The sequence below is a fragment of the Dicentrarchus labrax genome, unplaced genomic scaffold (genome assembly GCF_905237075.1).
Source record: "Dicentrarchus labrax unplaced genomic scaffold, dlabrax2021, whole genome shotgun sequence".
NCBI lineage: Eukaryota > Metazoa > Chordata > Actinopteri > Moronidae > Dicentrarchus > Dicentrarchus labrax.
The window spans coordinates 32,082,974-32,107,170 of NW_026136704.1; the positions used below are offsets into that span (position 1 = coordinate 32,082,974).

General features: G+C 41.2%; 2 protein-coding genes across 4 annotated transcripts; both read right to left on the bottom strand.

Moving 5' to 3' along the window:
- Window positions 1-3,829: 3,829 nt before the first annotated feature.
- On the bottom strand, window positions 3,830-10,911 carry zgc:113149 (uncharacterized protein LOC541363 homolog). The gene is made up of 7 exons (XM_051399657.1): window positions 10,816-10,911; window positions 8,282-8,594; window positions 7,532-7,626; window positions 7,104-7,260; window positions 6,837-7,022; window positions 6,067-6,120; window positions 3,830-5,920 (listed from the first exon to the last, which is right to left on the bottom strand). Exons 2-7 carry the CDS (start codon window positions 8,421-8,423, stop codon window positions 5,052-5,054), a joined length of 1,503 nt encoding a protein of 500 aa, XP_051255617.1. The 5' UTR covers window positions 8,424-8,594; window positions 10,816-10,911; the 3' UTR covers window positions 3,830-5,051.
- Window positions 10,912-11,120: 209 nt separating this feature from the next.
- zgc:101731 (SNARE_SNAP25N and SNARE_SNAP23C domain-containing protein) lies at window positions 11,121-23,747 on the bottom strand. 3 transcript variants are annotated; one of them, XM_051399727.1, is made up of 8 exons: window positions 23,609-23,747; window positions 20,220-20,415; window positions 17,404-17,445; window positions 16,981-17,029; window positions 14,576-14,687; window positions 13,236-13,382; window positions 12,914-13,058; window positions 11,121-12,052 (listed from the first exon to the last, which is right to left on the bottom strand). In XM_051399727.1, the coding sequence occupies exons 2-8, from the start codon at window positions 20,289-20,291 to the stop codon at window positions 11,987-11,989; spliced, it is 633 nt and encodes a 210-aa protein (XP_051255687.1). In that variant the 5' UTR covers window positions 20,292-20,415; window positions 23,609-23,747; the 3' UTR covers window positions 11,121-11,986. The 3 variants fall into 3 exon arrangements, with proteins under 3 accessions (XP_051255687.1, XP_051255685.1, XP_051255688.1); XM_051399725.1 differs by lacking the exon at window positions 14,576-14,687 and adding an exon at window positions 15,770-15,887; XM_051399728.1 differs by lacking the exon at window positions 23,609-23,747 and having other exon boundaries at window positions 14,576-14,682.
- Between the last annotated feature and the right edge of the window lie 450 nt (window positions 23,748-24,197).

Below are 24,197 nucleotides of genomic sequence, written 5' to 3' on the forward strand. Positions count from 1 at the left end.
AGGCCTATTGTTTATATTTATGTTTTCTATAGCGCTCAATATCAAGAACGACTCACGACCTGCCGTAAAGCTTTGGTGACTCCTAGTTGGGAACCACTGCACGACCAAGCATCAGGGACAAGAAGCCTATTAAGTCCGTATGATTGTTAAAAATGATAAAGAATACAGAATACAGACAGAGAATTGTATAAAAAGTTCAGTAAACGGGAAATAATCTGCTCAGGATTCATCTAAATCTCTGGTTTTACATTAATGTTTGTACAGTTTTGAATATAATGTGAAATATCCATAACTTAACCATAACGGCAACCTGGTGCTTTCTGTTAGATAATGTTGTATCTTCTGACTGATGTATGAATATTAGCTGTAAATATAGATTTAACAGATCACCACCCCCACTGGAAATTAGACCACTCGTCATTGACATCATTGAGCAGAGTACAAACATTGGAGATGGTGACACACTGCGAGTTGGACTCAGTATCAGATTCTTCTTGTCAGATGTGCCATTTCCTCTCCATCTTCTAATCGCCCTATCAGTTTCAAGCGGTTTTGATCATCAGTCCCACGTTTCCTGCTCGCTGTGCTGCTCTTTCATACAGACTGATTATAAAACTCATCACTGAGAGCTGAGTAAGGTTGGGGGGGGGGGTTTGTGACGCAAAACTGATCACAATATCTGTCAGAATAATAATAATAAATAATAATACACTTATTGAGCTGTGGAGCCAGTCGGTGAGGTAGGAGGGGGGCCTGGCTGTGGAGGAGAAGGACTTGGAAGAGGAGGTTCTGGAGGACGGGGTTAGAAGTAGTAGTAGTTTGTTGCTTCACAGAAACAATCATACCTCAAGAACAGACACACATCAAAAAACAATTACAAAATCAACATAAAAACATCTTAAAACATGGAAGACACTACATTTTAACACCGACAATGTGGCAGCTTAAAAAAACTGTAATAGACTATAAGAAGTGCTATGGTGCTGGTTTGCATGGTCCTATTGATTTAGTGTTAGAGTTCAGCAGCTTGATAGAAGTCGGGACGAACGATAACTTCAGTCTGTTTGACGGGTGAGCGGGAACGGGTGAGCGGGGGCGAGCAGCAGAGGTCCTGATGTACTTTATTCAGGACTTTGGATGATGAGACGCTGCTGCAGTGTTCTGGATGTGATGAAGGTGTGGAGGAGAGCGTGACGTGTCCTTCAGGAGGAAAAAGGCCTTGTGGTCGGCAGGAACTGTGTTAATGGTGACCGATGTGTCACAGCTGAGTTTGAGGAAGCTGGTTTGCAGAATAATTGTAATATGATGTTTTAACAAACTCATGCAGCCCTGTTTTATTTTCACCCCGTTACATTAGCAGGAAAAAAGCCACTAAAAATATATCAGTATAGAAAATGTGGGACCTTTCATACGTTTGGCAAACACGGCGACAAATACATGTTCATTAAGAAATGTCCAGACACAAAACTGAGAGGAAAAAGAACTTGTTGCTGTTGATCAGACTGTCACAGATTACTGCATCCCGTCATATTGTTGGTAACAGGAACAGCCGCCGCTCTGAAGAGATATATACAGCGCTTCACTTTTTACACAGTTTATGTTACAGCTTTATTCCAAATGATATCATTATTATTTTCCACATCAGTGTTCACAGCCTTTGCCATGACACTTTAAAGTGAGCTCAGGTGCATCCTGTTTCCACTGATCATCCTCTAGATGGTTCTGGAACTTGATTGGAGTCCGCCTGTGGTAGATTCAGTTGATTGGACCTGATTTGGAAAGGCACACGCCTTCTACCTTCACCGTCTATATAAGGTCCCACAGTTAACAGAGCATGTTAGAGCACAAACCAAACCATGAAGTCCAAGGAACTGTCTGCAGACCTCTGAGACAGAGATCTGGTGAAGAGTACAGATAAACTTCTGCAGCTTTGAAGGTCCCAATGACCTCAGTGGCTCCATCATCTGTAAATGGAAGACGTTTGGAACCACCAGGACTCTTTCTGCCCGGCCAAACCGAGTGATCAGGGGAGATTGGGTGCCTCAGATGAATGCAGCAATGTACAGAGACCTCCTTGATGAGAACCTGCTCCAGGAGCTCTGGACCTCAGACTGGGGCGACTGTTCATCTTCCAGCAGGACAACAAGCCTAAGCACACAGCCAAGCTAACAAAGGAGTGGCTTCACTCTGTGGATGTCCTGGAGTGGAACAGCCAGAGCCCAGACTGGAACCCGATTGAACATCTCTGGAGAGATCTGAAAATGTCCCCATCCAACCTGATGGAGCTCGAGAGGTCCTGCAAAGAAGGAACTGCCCAAAAATAGTTAACAGGTAAATGGACCTGTACTCGTAGTTTCCTTTCGAGTCTTCCGACCACTCAAAGCGCTGTTACACTACGTGCCTCAATCACCCTTTCACACACCGATGCACAGCGTCTGGAGCAATTTGGTGTTCAGTATCTTGCTCAAGGACACTTCAACATGTGGCAGGGATCGAACCAACAACCTTCTGATTAGTGGACGACCCGCTCTGCCTCTGCACCGCTTGTAGCTTCATACTCAAAGACTTGAGGCTCTAACTGCTTCCAAAGGTGCTTCAACAAAGTATTGAGCAAAGGCTGTTTAATACTTACGTTCATGCTGTATTGTCATTCTTTATTTTTAATACCTCCGCAAATATTTCAACTTTGTCCTGTTGTTATTATGGGATATTGTGTGTGGACTTTGTGGATGCACTGTATCTTCATCAGTGACTCTTCAGTAAAACAATGTGCACATTTTAAATTTAAGGTCTTATTTGTGTTTCTCTACTCTTTACTCTTGTTGTAAATGAGCTCTGTGTATTTCTGGGTTAAAATGACAGTTTAATGATTAGAGTGAATCTACAGGTATCACGTGAGTCCGTTTTAAAGCCTCTGGCCTCGGTGATCAGGCTGAACCTCCTGTTCCTGGGTTCGGTATCAGTGATGAGATCAGGGAGATGTTAACACTGACGCAGTAACTGGTTCGTTTCACTAGAAAGCAGATGACAGGATGATGGAGTGATAAAGTAAAAGTCATGTGCTTGTGAGGGTTGACGTAAATGAGACTTATTGTACATAAAATCTAGAAGTTATATCCATTTTATCACTCTCAGGTCTCCGGTAGGGGGGAGGCACTCTCTCACACTCTCTTCCTGCTCTTCTTTACAAAATAAAAGCATCACAAACATTAAGGAACACTGAAGGAGCCGTGACTGCGGAGGTCAACATGTTCAGACCCCTGAACTCATTCTGGACGTCGTTGAGCTCAGAGCTGCTTTGTGTAATTTATAACAGTAAATGAAGAGACCTTGGGGGTTTTAACTGTTAAGACATAAACGAAGCTGCTGATGAACATTTTATAGACGATTAATCATTTAGTTGCAGCCTTTAGGTGAGAATTGTATTGAGTTCATTGGTGATGTGAGGATGTGCGTCGCTAGACTCATTTTATCCAACAGTTTCTCAACTTATGTAAAATAAAAATAAACTAGGAGGTAAAAATCTAAATATTAAAGGTTTGAAAGATTTCTCTCTCTGCACTTTTTATTGTATTTACTGTAAATGTTCAAACAGCAGCAATAAAACCAAAGATTAACCTGAATGGCCACAGTCTGCTGAAGATATATTAAAATAAGAATAATCTGAGTTTTTAGGCCTTTTAGGAAGAATGTACAGAAAAATAGATGAAAACGATTAATTGCCGCCTTTAAATGAGAATGAATTGCATTATTAACTTCTTTTCCAGAAAGAAACCAGGAGATAAAACTGAAAGCAGCCTCTGATGTCACACAAATGAACACCGGGGGGGGCGTTTGCACTCCTTTTACCTTTATTACCTTTAGCTTTGCATTGTGGGACAACCAAAGCACAGAAAACAACAACGTAAAGTAAAATAAAGTGCAGACCTTCGACACAACAGTAAATAACCATTCCACCAAAAACAAACAAAAACAATAAGAAGTGGATTCACCTGCATGACTCAGCAGGAATAACATGACTCGACGATTTCTTAGTCCTTTTGGAAATGGCAGAACTTTAAATTCAGCAGTAGGTAAAAGAGGAGGGGCGAGGACTTAATGTGCTTCCTGCCTCCAGTTTCAGACCCCCCCCGGATCCAGATCTGGTTCTGGAGTCCCCAAAAGTCTACAGTCCTATTAGTGTGAAATTCTGGGATGACAGTCTTTGTTTGTGCCCGCCGGGATTCGGGGAGCGACTCCGGTAGTGTGGAAGTGGTTCGGTGACAGGAGATCCGCTGGACGACCAACCACAGTAATACGGGAGGAGTGGAAGAATGTCAACAATGTCAGAAATACCCTGAAACATCCCGATATCGACCTCTCTGAATGAAGACGCAACCCTTCCCGGTTCTGCTGCTTCATAATAAAAGCGTTTAAGACTTTTATTGTGAAGAATATGTAGGAAGTTATCACCGTAGTGGAGGGCGGGAGGTCTGAGAGCACTTTTTAATTCAGTCCGTCTGTTTTTCTTACTTTATTTCTCTTCCTAATGATTCCCGACGCTCCATGCACATCTGTAAGGACGATGAAAGCAACGTGTGAAATAAAACCGTTCAATAAAACAAGAGCAGGGTTAGTACGTTCAGATTCTGCCGCCGACACATTACAGTTCCTCTCGGTGTCCCGGGGCTCGCTGTACGTAGCGCCGCCTAGTGTTCATCTCCGTCTGTGTTTGTATCTCCGCACAGCAGCACCATCGCGTGTGTGTGTGTGTGTGTGTGTGTGTGTGTGTGTGTGTGTGTGGACTTCAGCAGCTTTAAAACACCACGTTTTAAAATGCCAATTACAGTGTGGAAAACTTTCACCAACAAACAGTAAATAAGAGGAAACAGATATGGAGGCACTGCGATATTAAACTGTGTGTCTGTCACCAGTTCGCCTCTGGGTGAACCTTTCTGTCCCGCTGCCGTAAGAGGATTGTTTCCAACATGGCGGCCTGTGATCTACCTGCACTCGGCTTCCATCCTGTCCACGTTGCCTCTGATGAAAACTAGCGGTTTGTCCTCCGTCCTTCAGAAGCGTGGCGTGGGATGGTGGTGTGCAGCCAGCTGTCCGCTGTTGGCTTTGTCTCTCAGCATAGTCAGCGCCGTGTTGGAGAAGTCCCGGAGGACGTCCACCGTCTCCCGCTGCAGCAGCAGAGACTCCTGCACGAACTCCTGCTGGCTCTCCACCAGCAGCTGGACGGACTGGGCCAGAACCTCCAGAGACTGGGACACCGAGGTCAGCAGCATCCTGCTGGCCCGCTGCTGCTGGAGGCTCTGGGAGGCCATCTGGGCCACGTGGTCGTAAGCCCTGCGGGAGGAGGCGCCGGCCGGGAGGGGGTCGGACGGGTTTGAGCCCGAGGTGGAGGGAGGATTGGGCGGGAGGGCTGAGGAGGAGGAGGAAGAGGAGGAGGGAGATGGTTGATTGGAGTTGGAGGAGGGGGCAGAAGAGGTCGGAGCTACGGAGGAGGAGGAGGCAACAGGAGCGGGAGGCGGAGGGATGGAGGAAGTGGAGGGCTCGGGGTTAGAGGTAGAGTCATCGGCTGCGATAGATTTAGAGGAGGAGGCGGGAGGCGGAGCGGGGACGGGGGCGGCTGTCGTGTTGGAGGGGGACCGCGACGAGGGAGGTGCAGCAGAGGAGGAGGCGGCGGCGGCGTCTGCGTCCGACACTGGAGGGAAATCAGAGGAGGTGGAGGGTCCAGGTGGAGGTTTGGAGGAGGTGGTGCTCTGCCCGTTCTGGCTCTGGCTGCTGTTCCGGGAGTAGGTGTGGACCGGCTTGATCCTCAGCAGGGCGTCGTCGGGGAGGGGGTCCAGGGAGGTGGAGGTGGAGGGCGGTGGCAGAGCGGGAGCGTAGGAGGAGAACATGGAGTCATCGTTCTCGTCGTAATCCATCGTTTGTTCTGGAACAGACACAAAAACTGGAATCACTGGTTTCCTCTTTGTCTCAAATACTGACGCCAGTTTACAGACTTCAACCTAAAACTCTGTTAGTTTATTAGTTTGTGTCATAAATAAAATGTAATAACTCGTCATCATCTGTTCTTACCTCCGTCGTCAGCCAGGTCTAAGTCGAACTCAGAGGAGGAATGAAAAGGATCGGCTGGGAAAACATGGAAACATTATTAGATTTTGGAGACACACATTGAGGTTCTTACTCAGGTTGTTGTTAAAGTATTCTTTATTTATTCTGGTTGTTTACCATAAAACCAATTAATAAAGTGACGTAGACTCTCATCTTCCTCCTCACAACTCATTAGAGATCGACTGATACCGATTATTAGGGAACCAATAACCGATATTACTTTACTTTTTATACAATTCTCTGTCTGTATTCTGTATTTTTTTAATCATTTTTAACCATCAAACAGACTTAATAAGCTTCTTTTATGACAAATTCAGTGTTTTCTTGTGCCCGACACTTATTACGGCCATTATTCTATTTACTTTACATCTCTTCATCTCTTCTGCTGAGATATCGGCCGAAGATTTCTTCAGCCCTAACTTAAGTTACTTAGCAGATTATGTTTCATTATAGATGAATCTACAATACCAGTGTAACCAGATACTGTTTTAAATAATTAATTAGCCACTCAATTAGACAAATATGAGTCCAAAAATTGGGAAAATGTTCAGTATCTTATCCCTACAACTCATCTCTGTATCTTTTATCTTTCCCTCTTTCCTCCATTTGCTTTAATAGTTCTTTAATCTACTACTTTCTCCACTATCAGATGGGTTCTTTGTGTTTTCTCTGCCCCTCTAAAAGCAACCAATCACTGCACACTGTTCTAGATAAAACAGGACTAACAGACTCACCACCAACATCTTTCTCTGGTGAGGACAGAGGGGAAATGTCTAAGGAGGATCCTCCGGGTAAAGAGTAGGAACTGTCTGTCAGGCTGAGGTAGGAGTAGGCGGCAGGGGTGGCGTTAGAGGGCGGGGCTTTACTGTAAAGCTTTGGAAAATCCTCATCTTCGCCGAGTTCCAGATCACTGTCGCCGTCTGAGAACCAACCGATAAAACCCGAGTTTATTAAGGAGACGAAACAGTTTGATTCAGACTGTACGATGTCTCTGTGCTCACCTCCTCTGGGACTCATCATCAGGATCTTATGGACCATCCTCTCCACGGGGCCCAGGTGCTTCTTCCTCAGGTTGCTGCCGTTGGGGCCCCGGAGGGCGACGATACGCCGCTTTCCGTCACATTTAAGGTCCGCCCACTTCTTCATGATCTGACGCACCTGAGAGAAAATACACAACCTCCTTCAAAAGTCTTCTTCTGTTATCATATATACATCTGACTTATAGACAAAATGAGGAACTGGTTCATTAATAAACAGTAATAAATCCTTTAGGAGCTTCTGTTTGTCTGATTTAACAAAACAGAACCAACTTTTAACTGTTTATTTCTGATTTTTGGGTCATTAATGGACAACTTTACCTACAAATACCTCAATAATTTATTTAAATAAAACCATTTTAAGAGGAAGGATCACAAACTCAACAACCAACCTCTCTGTGATTCTCTCCCAGGCCGTTGATCTGATTGGTGATTTCAGCCCAGGTCTGTTTCTTGGTTTCCGCCGACACCCCTTGGTTAAACTTCCCTACAGGGGGAGGGAGGGGAGGGAGATAACGGGTGAGACGCAGCAGACAAAGACCTCCACACAGGAGCAGGTGGTCCCTATTATACTTTAACCTCAGCTTTCTGTCCCAAACGCTCATATAAACTGCTGTTTCGGGGCCACAGTCCATCAGTTAGAGCTCAAATCGACTAGAACTGATTATTATTTTACATCAAAGTGTTCATTGCACATACGATTATTATTATTATTATTATTATTCTTCCTGCTCTGGAAACAATAAACTTGATACGGGAAAGATCACCGCAGTCAGTTCCTCACACAGTTTATCCGACCAACAGTCGAGTTTCAAACTAAATCAGACCTAAATGTATGTGGGTAATCTGAGTGAGCGGCTCAAATACAAACATTTCCAGGATATTTGCTCATTTTTAATCAATTTCCAGGCTTTTCCAGGATGCGTGGGAACCTTAGCCTTACGCATTATTTCCAGATAAGGACATAAGGGATGATCTTTTTTAGTAAAATGTCCACTTATGATGATTTCTTTTGGCTTCATGACTATAAAAACACACCATTTTCTACAAGCTTTGGACCAGAGAGACACACACACACACACACACACACACACACACACACACACACACACACACACACACACACAGAGGTTGGTTCTCACTGAGGATGATGTATCTGTTCCTCTTCACCGCCTCCAGCAGCACTTTGACCTCGGTGAAGGAGAACCTCGGTTTGGCCTTCAGCGCTCCTTTCACTCCTCCCACCCTGAACTCCTCCTCGTCTTCACGCCACGCCACCGACATGGCCGCGCCTCCGTCCTCTTCCCCTCCACCTCCTCCTCCTCCTCCCTCTCCTTCTTCTCCTTCTGACAGCCACGCTACAACTCAGCTTGACACCGAGTCCCTCCAGGACTAGTCTAGTCCTGATCCTCCTGCCAGTCTGGACCAAAGACTCCGGTCTGACTGCAAAGGGACCTGCAGAGGAAGATTAAGGAGAGAGGGAGGAGAGAGAGACAGTACAGAGGGGAGAGAGAGAGAGAGAGAGAGATAAAGAAGAACAATGAGAATTAAGTAACTTTATGTTCTTCTGAAATGGAGAAATAAACCAAATATTGCTCTTCACTGCAGAATAACGTGTGAAGACGAAGCGGCAACGTGAGGAAAAATTCCTTCATTAGTTTTCAGGAAATTCTGAAAAAAAAAAAAAAACTGACTTTAAATAAACTTAAAAACAGTAAAACTAGCTTTTAGTTTAAGTTTACACCAAAATGAACAGATGTAAATGTTGTTATTTACTTAATTATTGGGGCTGTTTTCATGAAAACCAGTGTGTTGGCATGTTAATATGTTAAATTTAAATATTTAAGGAATAAAATGAGGTGGTTTCTGCCCTGTGGATCATCCTGTCCGACACTTGGTGGCAGTAAAAAACTGTAAAACAGGTAAAACAAATGAATTCAGACAGTATTACTGATGAACTGATGAGACTTTATTGATACCAATACCTTTATCTATTGTGTTAATTCTCTGTGTGGAGATAAAGTCGGCTTACACAAGTTTTCAGCTTCAGTTAAACTGATTTATTAACTCTGAATTAGTTCAGATAAAGAGTAAGGCTGCGTAATGAATAGAAATATTATTAAAGTCACAACATGCCCATCACAAGAGCTGTAATGTTTTGATGAAGGTAAAATGTGACAAACAGCTTTATAATGAAGTGCTGTAGAGCTGCAGAGGTCTACAAATCTTTGGTACAGACTCCCCAAAAACGTCACATTATCATGAATTTAATCTTTTTTTTTAAGCAAACAATTCAATTTGTGATGCAAAAATAATCGTTGCCACATCATCGTGAATCGCAATATGTTTTATGAGCTAGTTGCTGCCGTCGTCGTCTTACTTTTTCCAACTTTAGCTTCGTTTTTATATTGTTTGTTTGATTTTTTTTACTCTATTTATTCAATACTGTGGAATATGTTTACATTTATGTTTAGATTTACGTCGTATATAGGCTCTTATATGTCTATTTTCCATTTTTATTTTTTACTATATGTATACACGTAATACATTCATTTATATTCTATATATAAAGTAGTTTGAGTTTAGCAGTGTAGACGCACGAGTTTGGTGTCATTGTTTTGTTGTAACATCCAACCGATGGATCGGGGTAATGTGGAACCGGGTTCTCGACCCCCCCCCAAATCCCTGGGTATAAACGGGCTATAGATACGGGGCGGAGGTTATGTAGTGGTGCATCTTTTCTGCTGAGTCACAGTCGTCCTTTCATACTTCCTCTAAAAGCCGAGAGTCGGTCCAACAACCATCTGAGCCTGTGTGTGTGTGTGGGGGGGGGGGTTTCCACTGAGAGAAAACTTTAAATAAAGAATAGATATTATAAAGATGTTGTTGTTGTTGTTGTTTTTACCTCAGGTTGTGTCCCCTACGCTGCCCCCTTCTGGTTGGATCTTTAAATAACAAATTAATGCTTAATGTTTATCTGTACTGTGATTATTTGTCCATATTTACCACAATCTGTCTCATTAACAGCTTTTTAAAGCAAATACTAAGCTCAACAATGTGAAGTTAAATAAGTATCCCATAACTGCAATAATAATAATAATAAAGCAAATAGTTAAAATAATATGAATTAAATAGTTTCCTGTAATAAAGCAGTTAAATAAGAGACGCACAGCGCGCGTTTTTCTACATTAACGGTTATAAATATAAAATCTTTTCACATTAACATTGCGTTGCGCGGACCACGTGGTTCCCTCTCGGCCAATCAGCGACGACCTTCCTGGGTCTTTGTTGAGCTCGTGCCTGCCTCCCCCCCCTCGCTCGTGCACACCGAGCACAGATTCCGCCATCTCCGTTAACGGAACCGTCGCCACGTTAAAAAACGGCTGAAACATCCGGTCGACTTATTGGAAGTTTCTGTATCGATACGAGGGGTTTTTGTTTTTTTTAAATCGCGGCAGTTAAAACGCGCGTTTAAACGGCGGAGGGTTGGTGTTTAGTGCGCTTGCGCCGAGAGCAGCGATCGGTGACCGACATAGAGGACGAGATGCGCCGCTCCGCGCTCCCGCCGCATTGTAGCTAACGTTACACACCCGCTCTTTAACGCCAAACCGACGCGTTACCGGGAATTAATCGCGGTGTGCGGCGCAAACGGCTGCGTAATGTAGAAAAAGATTACCAGGGAAAATGGCGCTGTTCTCGCTCCCTCCCCTTCTTCCTCCGCGGTTCTCCCGAAAGTTCGGAGTGACGAGAACAAACGCGACTGCGCAGACTCCGAATTTTTTTTTTTTCCCTCCCTCGAACGCGCAACATTTTGAGCCCTCCGCGCGCCCCCAGCTGCCCCCACGCGCCCTGCACACTGCGCAAACTCACTAATTCTGCACAATTTAACTCCTTTTATTCATATTTAATGATTAAAACATCTGATTTACCCCCCCCCACCACCACCACTGACATCATTAATGAGTCCAAACACATGCAGGCCACATTTTTGCGCACAATTTTTATTAAATTTTAGCATTTAATTCCATTAAAAACATTAAAAACATCAATATGCATGCTCTCTAGTTCCCCAGTCGCTGTCTGGGAGCAGCTGTGTAACAAACATGGAGGCCCTGTTGGGACCAGCAAAGGTCATGAGCCTCCTTGTACCTCACATACTAACATTAGGAACAGTGAACAATAACGCACACACACAAAGACCCTCACACCCAGCACACGTCTGCAGTGAAATAACCAACACACACTGAACCACAACAGAAACACTCATCACCACCATTTTATATGAGCGTTGGGGGGGGGAAGAGAGGGAAGAAGATGGAGAGGTTCAGGAGGGAAGGCGGTTCCACGTTCGTCCGCTTGGTGTCACCAGAGATCTTCCTCTGGGGACAAATAACGTGTTTCCTTCTTGAGGGCGACACCCGGCTGCGCCTGCAGAGGGCGCCATCATGCACGTGTTTCACCCTGACTACAGGAAGAAGGGGGGGGGGGGGGGTTACACAATGATGTTTACATTGGGAAATAAACTGGTTGCTGATAAAGTATTTTATTTAATGCTTTCTTTAAGATATTTGCTGACACACATATAGAAAGCTCCAGAGCCGCCTGCCGCTGTGTTCCTCTGCACACTTTCACCTCTTTTTGTGAACCACTTTATTGATTTGTGTGTGTGTATATATATATAACGCTGTGCAATCCCCCACAGGAACAGACAACAACAAAAGAGCTACCGCTATCAGATATAAAGAGGAGACAGTCGAACGCGAGTGCAGTCACAGCAGAGACACTTTGGCACAGCATGCAGAAGCACAGTGACTGCAGGAAGGATGGAGAACGAGGAGCAGCTCCTTCTATCGTTTAATGAGGTTGTTGGCTCTCTGGTTGGCGGCGTCGATGCGGGACACGTTGAGGATAGCCTGCACACACAGAAAGAGAGAGAGAGAGAGAGAGAGAGAGAGGGGTAAAACACAGGAGGTTCACTTCAACGCAACGGCCAATCAAATCCCCGGGATGAGCAGTACAGTAGAGGGCGCCGAGACATTTTTAACCCACGAAATGCAGATTTTTTTATGAATAATAACAATAATAATATGAATATTGACGTGTTTTATCCCAGCACGGTCACATAATTCAGTTTACAGCTTTAAAAAAACACGTTTTAGGGTGAAAGACATCTTTTAATTAAATGTTAAATTGGTTTTTTTTCAACCATTTATACATTTTTCTAAATGTTTTTGACACTTTATCTGTTACTTTCAATGATTTTGACCATTTCTACAGTTTTATATCATTTTTTAAAAATCATTTCTACATATTTTAGCTACATTTTTGACACTTTATCTGTTACTTTGTGTAATTTTTACCATTTATATAGTTTTATATGATTCGTTCAATCATTTATACATTTCCTTTGCTAATGTTTTCTACAATTCAGGAGAAGGAACTCTTTAAATACATTTTTTTCAATAATTTATACATTTTTATCCAATGTTTTTGACACCTTATCGGTTACTTTTAATGATTTCGACCATTTATCAGTTTTTAGATGATTTTTTTTCAATCATTTATCCACTTTTCAGCTAACGTTTTCTAGTTTATCAGTTTTTTTTAACTATTTGGATCATTTATCCATTTGTTTAGGTTGTATTTCCCATCTTTAAAGGGTTATTAAGAGAAAAGGAATTAAAGGCCAATAAAGGCAGGGCGAGTTCAGTATTAGGAGTTTTGCGGTAATATAAATATCTGTGGCGTACTGCGTGGTCATGTGACAGCAGTACCTTTCCCTGTATGCGTTCGATCTGGACGTTCCCGGTATCGATCTCGTGGCCCATGTCCAGCGCCATGCTCTTCAGATTCCCGATGATGCTGCCGACATGAGTCAGGTTCTCCTCCATCTCGTCCTCTCGGGCGTCGTTGGTCACCCTGAGGAAGAGCGGGATGGCGTTAGCGTGCTGTGATATCGGGCCCGTGTTTGGCCAGCTGCCCGCTCTGAGTGATGGTTGATGATATTAAATGTCAGGTCTGGTCTAAAGGAGAGCAAACACACACACACACACACACCAGCTGCCTCACCTACAGTAAGCACTGAACTGTCTCTACCTCCGTATGTATCCTCCGCTCATGATCATTATCTCCCTCTCGTCCACCACGTGAGACGACGGCGGCTGATTGGAAACGACGCCGTCCTGAGCGGAGCCTCCTCCCCACACCGCCTTGTACGCCGAGCTCTCCTCAAAGGCCTTCAATCTGTGGGGGGAGACAGCGACCTTATCGATGAGTTCAGCCTGTTAATCGTGCTGCCTGTCGCCGCTGTACGTTACAGAGTGGATACAGGTGGTCGGATGATACCTGAGCGGGCTTTACAGCAGAGAAGCAAGCAGCAGAAGCAAAGCTAAAGCAGCCAATGAGCAAACCGATGAACCCGGCGTCACGTTTCTGATGTTATTTCACAGCCTTCACTATGGGAGTGGATATAATTAACATGTTATTCCTCATACAGTTGAACTGTCAGTGTTTGTTTGACTTTGAATGAGTGCTCCCTGTGGCACAATCTGTAGGATTCAACCATTTATCCAGATTTAATTTAAAACTTTAAAACTTTTTCCTTATTTTATCTGTTACTTTGTTACTTTTGGACCATTTAGTCATTTATTTTATGATTTATTTCAACAATTTATACATTTGTAGGTAATGTTTTCTTCAGTTTATCTGTTGCTTTCAGTTATTTCCACTGTTTATCCATTTTTAGACAATTATTTCAATCATTTATCCATTTTTGTATTTTATGTTTTCCATTATTTATGTTATTTTTATTTATTTTTCATTTTTAGATGTTTTTTTCAATCATTTATAGCTAATTTTAATCATTTTTTGCCAATGTTTTACACAATTCAGGAGGAGGACCTCTTTAAATGAAATGTTAAATTATTTTCTTTAATAATTTATAAATTTTTAGCTAATGTTTTTGACACCCTATATTTCAACCATTTATCCATCTCTATATGATTTAGCTAACGTTATCTGTTTTCTTTTAACTATTTCGACCATTTAACCCTTTTTTAGCTAGTTTTGCACCAAATGAATTAAAGGCCTGTCCTTTACACATTTTTTAGCTAATGTTTTAATCTTAATTTAATCTTTAATCTTACTAACTTTGATCTATTTTGACCATTTATCCATTTTTAGACAATTATTTATTATTTATACATTGTTTAGCTAACGTTTGTGACCACGTATCCATTCTTTTTAATTAACTAAACTTCTACTGTTCAGGTGTTTCAGCTGACTCAACATGTGGATGTATGTGCTTTTTAATTAAATCGTAATTAGTTGAGTTACTCCACAATCTCCCATGTATCTCCTGGCGTACCTGAGAATAATGTGTACCTGTCGAACACACACACACACACACACACACACACACACACACCTGCACCTACTTATCACAGGAGCAGAGGCCACAGCACTTGCCCAGGTCGGTCAGGTTTTTCTCGGCCTCCTTCATATCAGAGTTGATCTGATCCAAACCCTCCTCTATACGCTCCAACTGCTCTACGAGAGGGGAAGGAGGACGGGGGGGAGGAGGACGGGGGAGCAGGCGGGAGGAGAGGAAGAAAGGAAGAACAACAGGAAGGAGGAGGAAGAGACAGCGGCAGTATGAGGAGGATGAAAGGAGGGAGGTAAAGAGGTGAGAAAAGGAGGAAGAATGGAGGGAGAGGAGGAGGAGGGCAAATCAATCACAAACTGTCCCAAAAGCCCCACAGCTGAACTAAAAAAAAACAGCCACCAGCAACTGAACACGAGCGGCCCAAAACTTTAAAACCCCACTGATAAATCATAAATAACTGCTCTAACTATTGATCTGCTGAACGCAACGATGCGGCGATACGCCGGCGGTTTGCACGCGGCCCACGGTGCCCAGTTCCATTCTGCTTCCTCGCTCAGGGTTTGGTCGAGTTCAGTCTCGTGATTCGAGATCTTAAAACCGGCGACGCGTTCAGAAACTGGCCTGTGAGTGTAGGATGAGTTGGAATAAAGGGTGTGATGGTAGGATGATATCTCTCCAGTATTTACAGTAAGATAGATATAACTGTAAAAAAGAAAAAAGGTTAAAATAACCTTAAATAATCAATTATTCTAACCAGTATTAGAATAATAGAGGCTCCACTGAAGCTGGGCACACACGATACAATTTTAGAAATGTTGTTTTCCCTCCCAACTGTACGAGTAAATCTCAAAGCTCACTCAATTTATTACCTGGTAAGTAATCATTTTGTCAGCGTTGTTGTAGATTGTGAGTAAATTCTCTAAACAGACGTGTTCTTATGGAGGAACCAAACCCACAAGATCAGGCAAGAATCCGTCTCATCCGATTAAAGTTGTTGGGACCAATCAGCGTCCTTTGAGGAACTACTGGCAGCTTCATCGTGATGTATGGACGTGGTTTAACACTACGTGTGTGCCGACAATGTGCTAAAGACGTTGGCGTAGATGCTCAAAAGAAGAGCAAAGAACGACAGTGAAGGCTTTTCTCGATGGACGAGATGTTTGACTACGTTCAGTTAATGGAACTGGGCACCAGTGTGGGGTTTTCTCTACAGGTCATCAGTTGGATCCTTGGAAACCAGACCTACTTCCTGATTGGCCAGATACACAGACCACAGCACTGGGCCATGTCTGTCAGATTCTTCTCCGCCTCTTTCATGTCCCTGTTGATGGAGTCCATGCCTTCCTCAATACGGTCCAACTGCTCTGTTAGGAACAGGAGTTTAATGAGGGTGTAACAACAGCAGAGACAGTGACTGATCTGATTGGTCCAGGGCGTTTCACATCCCCAGGAATCACATTTCAGGCTGAATCTGAGATATAATGTGGGTTTAATATGTTACAGCATGTGAACTGTGGTCTGGAAAGACGTTGAGAAACATTCATGTGAAGTAATTTTACTTTCTGAGATTCAGTTCAAACAAAGTTATCCTTTTTTTTCTCCTTCATTTTATTGAAAAACTGGTATCAATTGGCTCGTTTCAGATGAACTGTGCCTCGTTTTGGAAAGTGGACGCCATCAGGCAGCAGCAGGACGGCGTGACAAACAGATGCAGTCAGCTCAGACGGTTTCCAGCAGCTTTTAAACAATATACAGGAAGTCAGAGGACATCCTGTTACAGACATCTGAAGGCTACCTGCAGACCACATTCAGGTATATAAATAAGCTTTTTTGTTGTTATTACAAACCATTAAACATGCGTTTGTTAACAGATTAAACCTTGAGACTAACAATCCAGCGTTAAATATTACAATCTCTCAGAAAAAGTAAGATTTTCTACAAAACTAATCAAAGCCAATCAGCTGTTTGATCAGGCCACAGTCAGGCGTTATGGTTATTGTTGCCCGTCACAGCAAGTCGGACAGAAATCTGACCAGCAGGCATTGTGTGGCCATCGGCGGTGATCGATTCTGTCTCCAACGAGCCTACTAACTTCTCTTCAGTTGTCAGAGTCATCCAGTGGGCTCGATTGGACGGTGTTCTAGGTAACGTTGATACAACGTTCATCTGCAGGCGCTCTAACAGCTGATACAGACAACAAAGTCAGCTGTAATTCGATATCCAGACTAAAACGCAACCCCAGAGTTTTAAAACTCAAACAGGGCCAATATGTCTCCGTGCTAGGGGCTGAATAACACCAGAGGAGTGTGGACGCCGTATGCTTTTTAAAGTCCAGAGGCAGTAATCCTTAAATATTGAAGAAATACTAAAATATTGCTGCTACCCTCTTCCTTGGAAAACTTTCTGTATCACTGTTGGGAATATTGTACAAAGTTAGAATCAAATATGATCGATTACCTCCTTGTTCGTCCAGCATAACCAAAGTTCTGATCGCAGCATCTTTACTCTGGAGGAAGGAGACGACAGAAGCACATAAATACAGAATGCACATTATTAAAAGAACGCTGTTTCTTTACTCTTTATTTCAGTATGTCTCAAAATAATGACAGTATCACAAAGTCAGTATAACGGGCTTCCGTAGAAAACCCACAATCGCTTTCCAGCCGCCTACAGTTAATCACGTCAGAGCATCAGTCTTGTTAACAGTAATTAGGTGAGACATCTTTGGGCATTTCCTCTTGTGGAAAAAAACAGAAGGCTTATGTGAAGATGATAAAATGATAATGAGGATGAACTCTCTCTGACTCTTCATATCTTTATTAGTTTTAATTGATCGCCGTTGGGCTCGCTAGTTGTGTGTTAGCGTGCGTGTGTTTTTACCTGCTCACCCAGCTGCAACATCCGCCTCGTGCTCTCCAGGGACTGAAAGACAAGAGGACAACACGTTACATGAATAAATGTTTTTATTGTTAGTTCACTTCAATTACTTTCAGTCAAACTGTGAGGCTCTATCATGGCTGCCAGAGTTAAACTGAAACTCCTCAACCTAAAGTTAAAGATAACTGTCTAAATTTGGCAGTAATTATAGGTAAAATGGAGAAATATTATATAATTATTCAAATTGTGCATTTCCAGTTAAATCCTTTATAGTGTAACCCAGTGCTTGAAATGGGCCAGGACTCACCAGTGCCAGCATGTTAATACAACGCCAGCTTAATGCAAAGAAAACACCTTAACACAAAGAAAACACCTTAACACTGAAAAACACCTTAACACTAAAAAATACCTTAACACAAAGAAAACAGCGCTCAAAATGTCCTCGTTAGAAAGAATAACAAATGGCAAAAGAATGATGGATTGAGCAATTATATCAATTAAATTCCTCTGACAACAAAACAATCCTGTCTTCCATCTTGTCTTTTCCAGCATATTTATGTTAGGAAGTATCAGACCTGTAAAATACATTAAAATAAAATAAAAACACGGGTTTATTGGCTACCATTCCCGAACTGACAGGTCGTTCTCTGATGCAGGGAGATCACATTTTAACCCGTGTCCTTTGTGGGGGGGACAGTGAGACTTGCTTCTTCTAATCTTCAACCATCTTCCATTCTTAGGAAACACACACTGGACGTTTACAGATGCTACTCTGATGTCCCGTTCCCCTGAAGGCAGCACGGAGTTGCACTACAGGAAGTAAAGAGAGCTGTTGCTATGGAAACGATACGTCTCGAGGAGTCGCAGTGGCGTAAACGAGCAGGTTTTAATGATAAAGACGTGAGAAAAGATATTGATCTCATTTATCTTTATACACTGTAAAAAAAAAAAAAAATCTGTAAATTTACAGGGTTTTTCTGTTTGTTATTAAAACGTGGAAATATTAATAAATTACAAAACTAGCCTGTGAATTTACATTTCTGATGTAAAACAAACTGTAAATAATCATAAAATAACTTATTTAAAGAACATTTCCCTTTTTCACATCAAAAGATTAAAATACATTTTCAAATCGATAATTTTCGGCAGATATTTGCTGTTTATTTAATAGATTCAATACTGTTAATACATTTTTAAAAATAATAATTTTAATTTAATTAACAGTATTTTTAGTTATTTCTGCCTGTTTTCCTAATTTATTTTATTTAGTTTTTAGTATAACTTTTGTTAAATACTTTCATAATAAATATTTTTTTTACCAAAAATCCATTGTATTTTAGTTTATTGTCATTTTGATCACCGTATTATATTTTTAAATCTACTTTATTTCATTTTCGAAGCACATTGAACTCTACTAAACTGTATGAAATGTGCTATAATGATAAATGACCTTGTTGATTGATTGATTGATTGATTGATATATCCTATATATACCATCCTGCACCAGTACTTTTTGTATGTTTTGCACGTTATAAAATAAAATAAATAAATAAACGTCCCAATTAATGAAAATCTTTTTGTTATTTTGGACCGTTGAGCTTTAGAAAGTAAACAAAAAGGGGACGTGATGACCCGTGTTTACACTGTACTGACAGTCTTTCCGCCTCTTGCTGTGTGTGTGTGTGTGTGTGTGTGTGTGTGTGTGTGTGTGTGTGTGTGTGTGTTGTGTAAATATCATGTCGATCTCCGGGGACTTCCCCACCGAGGGGGATGATGAGGTGACAAATGGCTTTGACCTGCAGTAGCCTTTAAACCCCACAGAGAGAGAGTGTGTGTGTGTGTGTGTGTGTGTGTGTGTGTGTGTGTGTGAGTGTCTATATTGAGTGTATGAGCTCATCCATTGCCTGATGTTTCTCTGCAGGTTGTTGCACTGGGAGACCAGCTGTCTCTATGGCAACCAGGTGAGCCAGGTGTCCTTAAAGGGACAGTATCAGTGACAGTCTGTTAGCATGAGATCCAGTTTTAAGCCACATCTGTAACAAACATTATTTAGATATTGGTGTTTTTAACTCGTGTCCTTGTAGTTTGTATTCAGTATCTATCTAATCAATAAATCTTTAAACTAAATAAAGTAAATTAAAGTAAATTACCAAGAGCTATGTATAAACAATATTTAGATTGCTGGTTGAATAAAAGAAAATACCTGAAGATGTCACCTTTGCCAATTTAATTGACTGATTACTTAAATAAATGTATCTTTATTTACAGCCCTTATTGTCTATATTATTTATCCTAAAGTCCTAAACTTTTGGAAAATCTGCCACAGTTCTGCTCCTTTTAGAGAAGCCCCAGCATACAGCAGTGTGGTTTATTATCACTGTAATTTCAATGGTTTGCTGACGGTCTAATCTTTAAAAACTCAATTAGAACAGCACACACCCGCCCTGAATCTCACCCGCTCTTTACTTCATTAGGAACAGATTAATTCATTAAGTCCGACAGCAGGAAGCCAACAAACCGACGGCACCGAGCTGTACTGTATTTTACATCTGAACTGATCAGCTCTGATTGGGTGAAAGATTATTAACATTTAAGTTGCTTTGAACCCATGAAATGGCAGATTGTGAATGGAGCCCATTTCTGCCAATGTGACAGAAATTTTTTTTTATATATTATTATTATATAGTATATTATATGTACTGAAAATATTTATAAAGTTTCTCATTAATTTGAGATGCTATGTCAAAAATATTGAGACAGTTTCTCTTCATAATGAGCTTCCAGCTTTTAACCATTTTTATTTCACAGTGTACTCTCACCTCATCTGTGACCTGATTGGCTCTCCTCTGCAGCTCCTGCTGCTCCGTCAAGACAGGCGGGTCAGACGCCATGTTGGCCGTCCGTGTGTGTGTGTGTGTGTGTGAGTGTGTGTGTGTGAGTGTGTGTGTGTGTGAGTGTGTGTGTGTTCAGTCCCAGGTGACCAGATTAGTCTGCAGCATCAGGTGGTTTTGGCACCTGGAGAGCAGAGTGACACCATTATTATTTATAATGACCAACAATAGAATCAGACAGACAGACAGACAGACAGACAGATAGACAGACAGCGGGCAGACAGACAGATAGACAGCGGGCAGACAGGCAGACAGACAGACAGATTCTCATCTGCATAAAAAAAACATTTAAATTAAATTCACTTTACTTTTTTTTTAAACGACCCGGTGGGTTTTAAGAGGTTTTTATATTATATATATATTATATTAAAGAGATAATTTCTATAAAATCCAGACCAGGCCTCTATTAGAAACCTTTGTTTATTTGTCACAGCGTGTAGCCACACCAGGCTTTTAAAAGAGACCAGCGTCTATTAGGGACCCGGCTTTTATTGGTAGTTTTACAGTACATGTATGTCTCTTTTATCTTTTAACCATTTTCAAAATGTGGTTGTCTTTTAAACATAGATTAGCTTAGCACGTAGCATATCTAAGTACAGGAAATGGCAAATGAATTAAACTCAAAATACGAGTGCAAAAGAGTCTGCAACCATATCTGTACAGAAAAATAATAATCACACTGAGATTGGACAACAAAGCGAGAATGGAAAGAACTTATTTAAGATTATTTACACAATATTACTGTGTTTTATTAATTATCACCCTAAAAGCTTCTCTCTTAAGATCATCTAATAAATACACTGAGACATTAAGGAAACAATTATAAAGCAATATAATAATGTAACTAAACACAATAAAGCGCCCTCATCAGCGAGTGAGACACCAGCTCAGTAACTGTCGGCGTCCAGGAGCTCGTTCTCCCGACAACCGGCCAGTTAACACCAGGCATGTTAACCAGTTAGCTGCTGGTGGCCAGCACAATATTACATTACTGAGCTCTAACTCAGACTGTGTAGCACAGGATAACAACATTATCAGAGTTACTATCTATTACCAGCTCCTGTCAGACTCTCCATGTCTCCGCTACAAGCACAGAGAGTCCGTTGGAGCTCCTACAGTCACTAGAAGCACGTTCACAGCAGTGTCTGTGTGCTACCTGTGTTATAACGTTAGGTAATCAACCAGTATCCATATACAGAGTTTTTGGTTTTTGGGGTTTCGTTCCTCTTTAAGTTTTCACATTTTCCAGGATAAATTTAAGACGCGACAAGAAGCCGCTTCAGCTAGATTTCTGTTTTCAGTTGATGAAGAGTTATGAATCTGTCCTTCGTCCTCTTACATGAGCAGACATCCCCACAATGTCCAACCAGGTGTTGGGTCCTCACAATGCCCCTCCCCCTAACGCCTCCACACACACACACACACACACACACACACACACATTGTGCCGGAGCATCATAATTAGTGCAAACCGCTAATCACCACCTGCTGGAATAAAGAGGAGGAAGAGGAGGGGCAGCGGAGAAGAAGAGAGAAAAGAAGAAAAGACTCTTTGGTGCAAACTGGAATCACACAAAACAGAGAAAATTGATTATGTCTGCCGTAATCTGATCAATCAATCATTAAACAAATGAATGAAACACGTCTCAGTTACCAGATTCACAGACGTTTAATGAGAGCAAATAATTACCTTTTTTAAAGCGAAAATCAGTTAATCAAATTGTTTAAGCACTAATGAAGACACAGAAAAATCTGTAAGTTTACAGTTTATTTTACAGATTTTCTCTGTATTTTTTTAAATATGTGAAAATGTAACTGTAAATAATCATAAAATAACTGCTTATTTAAAGAAAATGTCTTTTTTTTTACATTAAAAGATACATTTGCAAATATTAACAGTTTATTTAATAGATTAAACTGTTAAATTCATGTTTAATACTGTTCATACATCTCTAAAACGATATAAAATTAGTGACATTAACAGTAAAAAAGTATTTGTTGTGTAATTTACATGGATTTGTTTGTTAACTGACAGATATTTTGTATAATTCTGGAAGTTTTCACAACAGAAATGTTGTTTATCAGTGTATAAGGTAAACTGTCCAAATACAGTTGTTATCAGTGTAAACAGCAATAATTTCTGTAATCTCACAGATAATGACTTTTATTACACTTCTATAACTTTTAACATTCACATTAAAATAATAACAATCCAATAATAACAGCACTCTGCTGTAAATGTAAGTCTGATTATTGTATTATAGCAGAGTTCACCTGGATTTATAGATCATTGCATTGGTTTTACAGTGTAAATATCTTTAATTTAACATTAAAAAGACAAAAAAAGCTAAAAACTTTTTTTAAATTACAGAATATTACTGTATTTTTACGAGTCAGTTATTTTATTGCCGTCCAGCTGCAGGAATATTAGTTTCTTTACAGCAGGCCTCAGTATGACGGTCGGTGTCAGCAGATAGTAAACAATGAGTCCTTCCTGCCACCTGCTGCACATTGTGACGTCACCTGTACACCTCACCTGCAGGCTACACACCACCTGTACACTACACACCACCTGTACACCTCACCTGTATCTACACCTCACCTGTACACTACACACCACCTGTACACCTCACCTGTACACTACACCTCACCTGTATCTACACCTCACCTGTACACTACACACCACCTGTGCGCCGCCCGGCCCCACCTACAGTCTGCAGACTTATACTGTATATATTAATAATTAATATCTGTACTCTGATTAATAACCAGCAGAGTAATGTTCATTTAAATGTATCATGTGATCTTTAAACACACACACACACACTGTTTACACTGAGAGCACACACACACACACACACACACACACACACACTGTTTACACTGAGAGCACACACACACACACACACTGTTTACACTGAGAGCACACACACACACACACACACACACACACACACACACACACTGTTTACACTGAGAGCACACACACACACACACACACACACACACGGACTCTCTATGGATTTAATGATGAATTGATGCTGATTGATGATTAAACTCATCTTATATTCACTTTATTTTGCTTTAAAAGCTTCAGGATTCATCAGTTAATGTTCATTTAGCTCAAAATCTGATTTTAAATCATCAAATATTTCCTTTTTATTCCGACTTCACAGCTAAAGATGTAACTAAAGGACTATTTTAACCTCCTACACTGAGTTGGAGTGAAGTGAATCGCGTGCAGGCGGATAATTAGTAATAATAATATAATAATATGAGTTAATAGTTGGATATAAAGTCTGCTCAGGTGTTCCTACCTCTCATCGGTTCCTCTCCGGACTCTCTCTGAGCTTTCTGTGCAGATTTTCCGCATTAAAACCTCCGCAGCGTGCGGCAGAGACCTGTTGTTCCTCCTCCGCTGTGCCTCCTCAGCATCTCTCCTCCTGCACCGCCCCTCTCCTGCACACCGGCACCGCCCCCCTCCTGCACACCGGCACCGCCCCCCTCCTGCACACCGGCACCGCCCCGCCCTTCAACAAACACACACCAGCTCCCAGAGGAGTGCAAAGGCAGATTATTAATTAAATTATCATTATTTTAAATACAGTGTTTATCCTAAAGATACAATGTACAACGACAAATATTACATTAACATTATTTACTTTATTATATTATTATTATTAAAAAAGGACCACAGCGGATTTATTTACGTCATTTTTCTGATTTATTTTTGTGTTTTATTTGTTTGAAATGTCAAATAAATAAAAATAAAACAAGAATAAAATAATATTCTGTCACTCTTTAAACCCAATAATATATAATATATATATATATATAGCTGCACACTGGGGTCTTTATTAATAATATAAATATATTTAGATAAAAATGTAATATATAAATATAAAT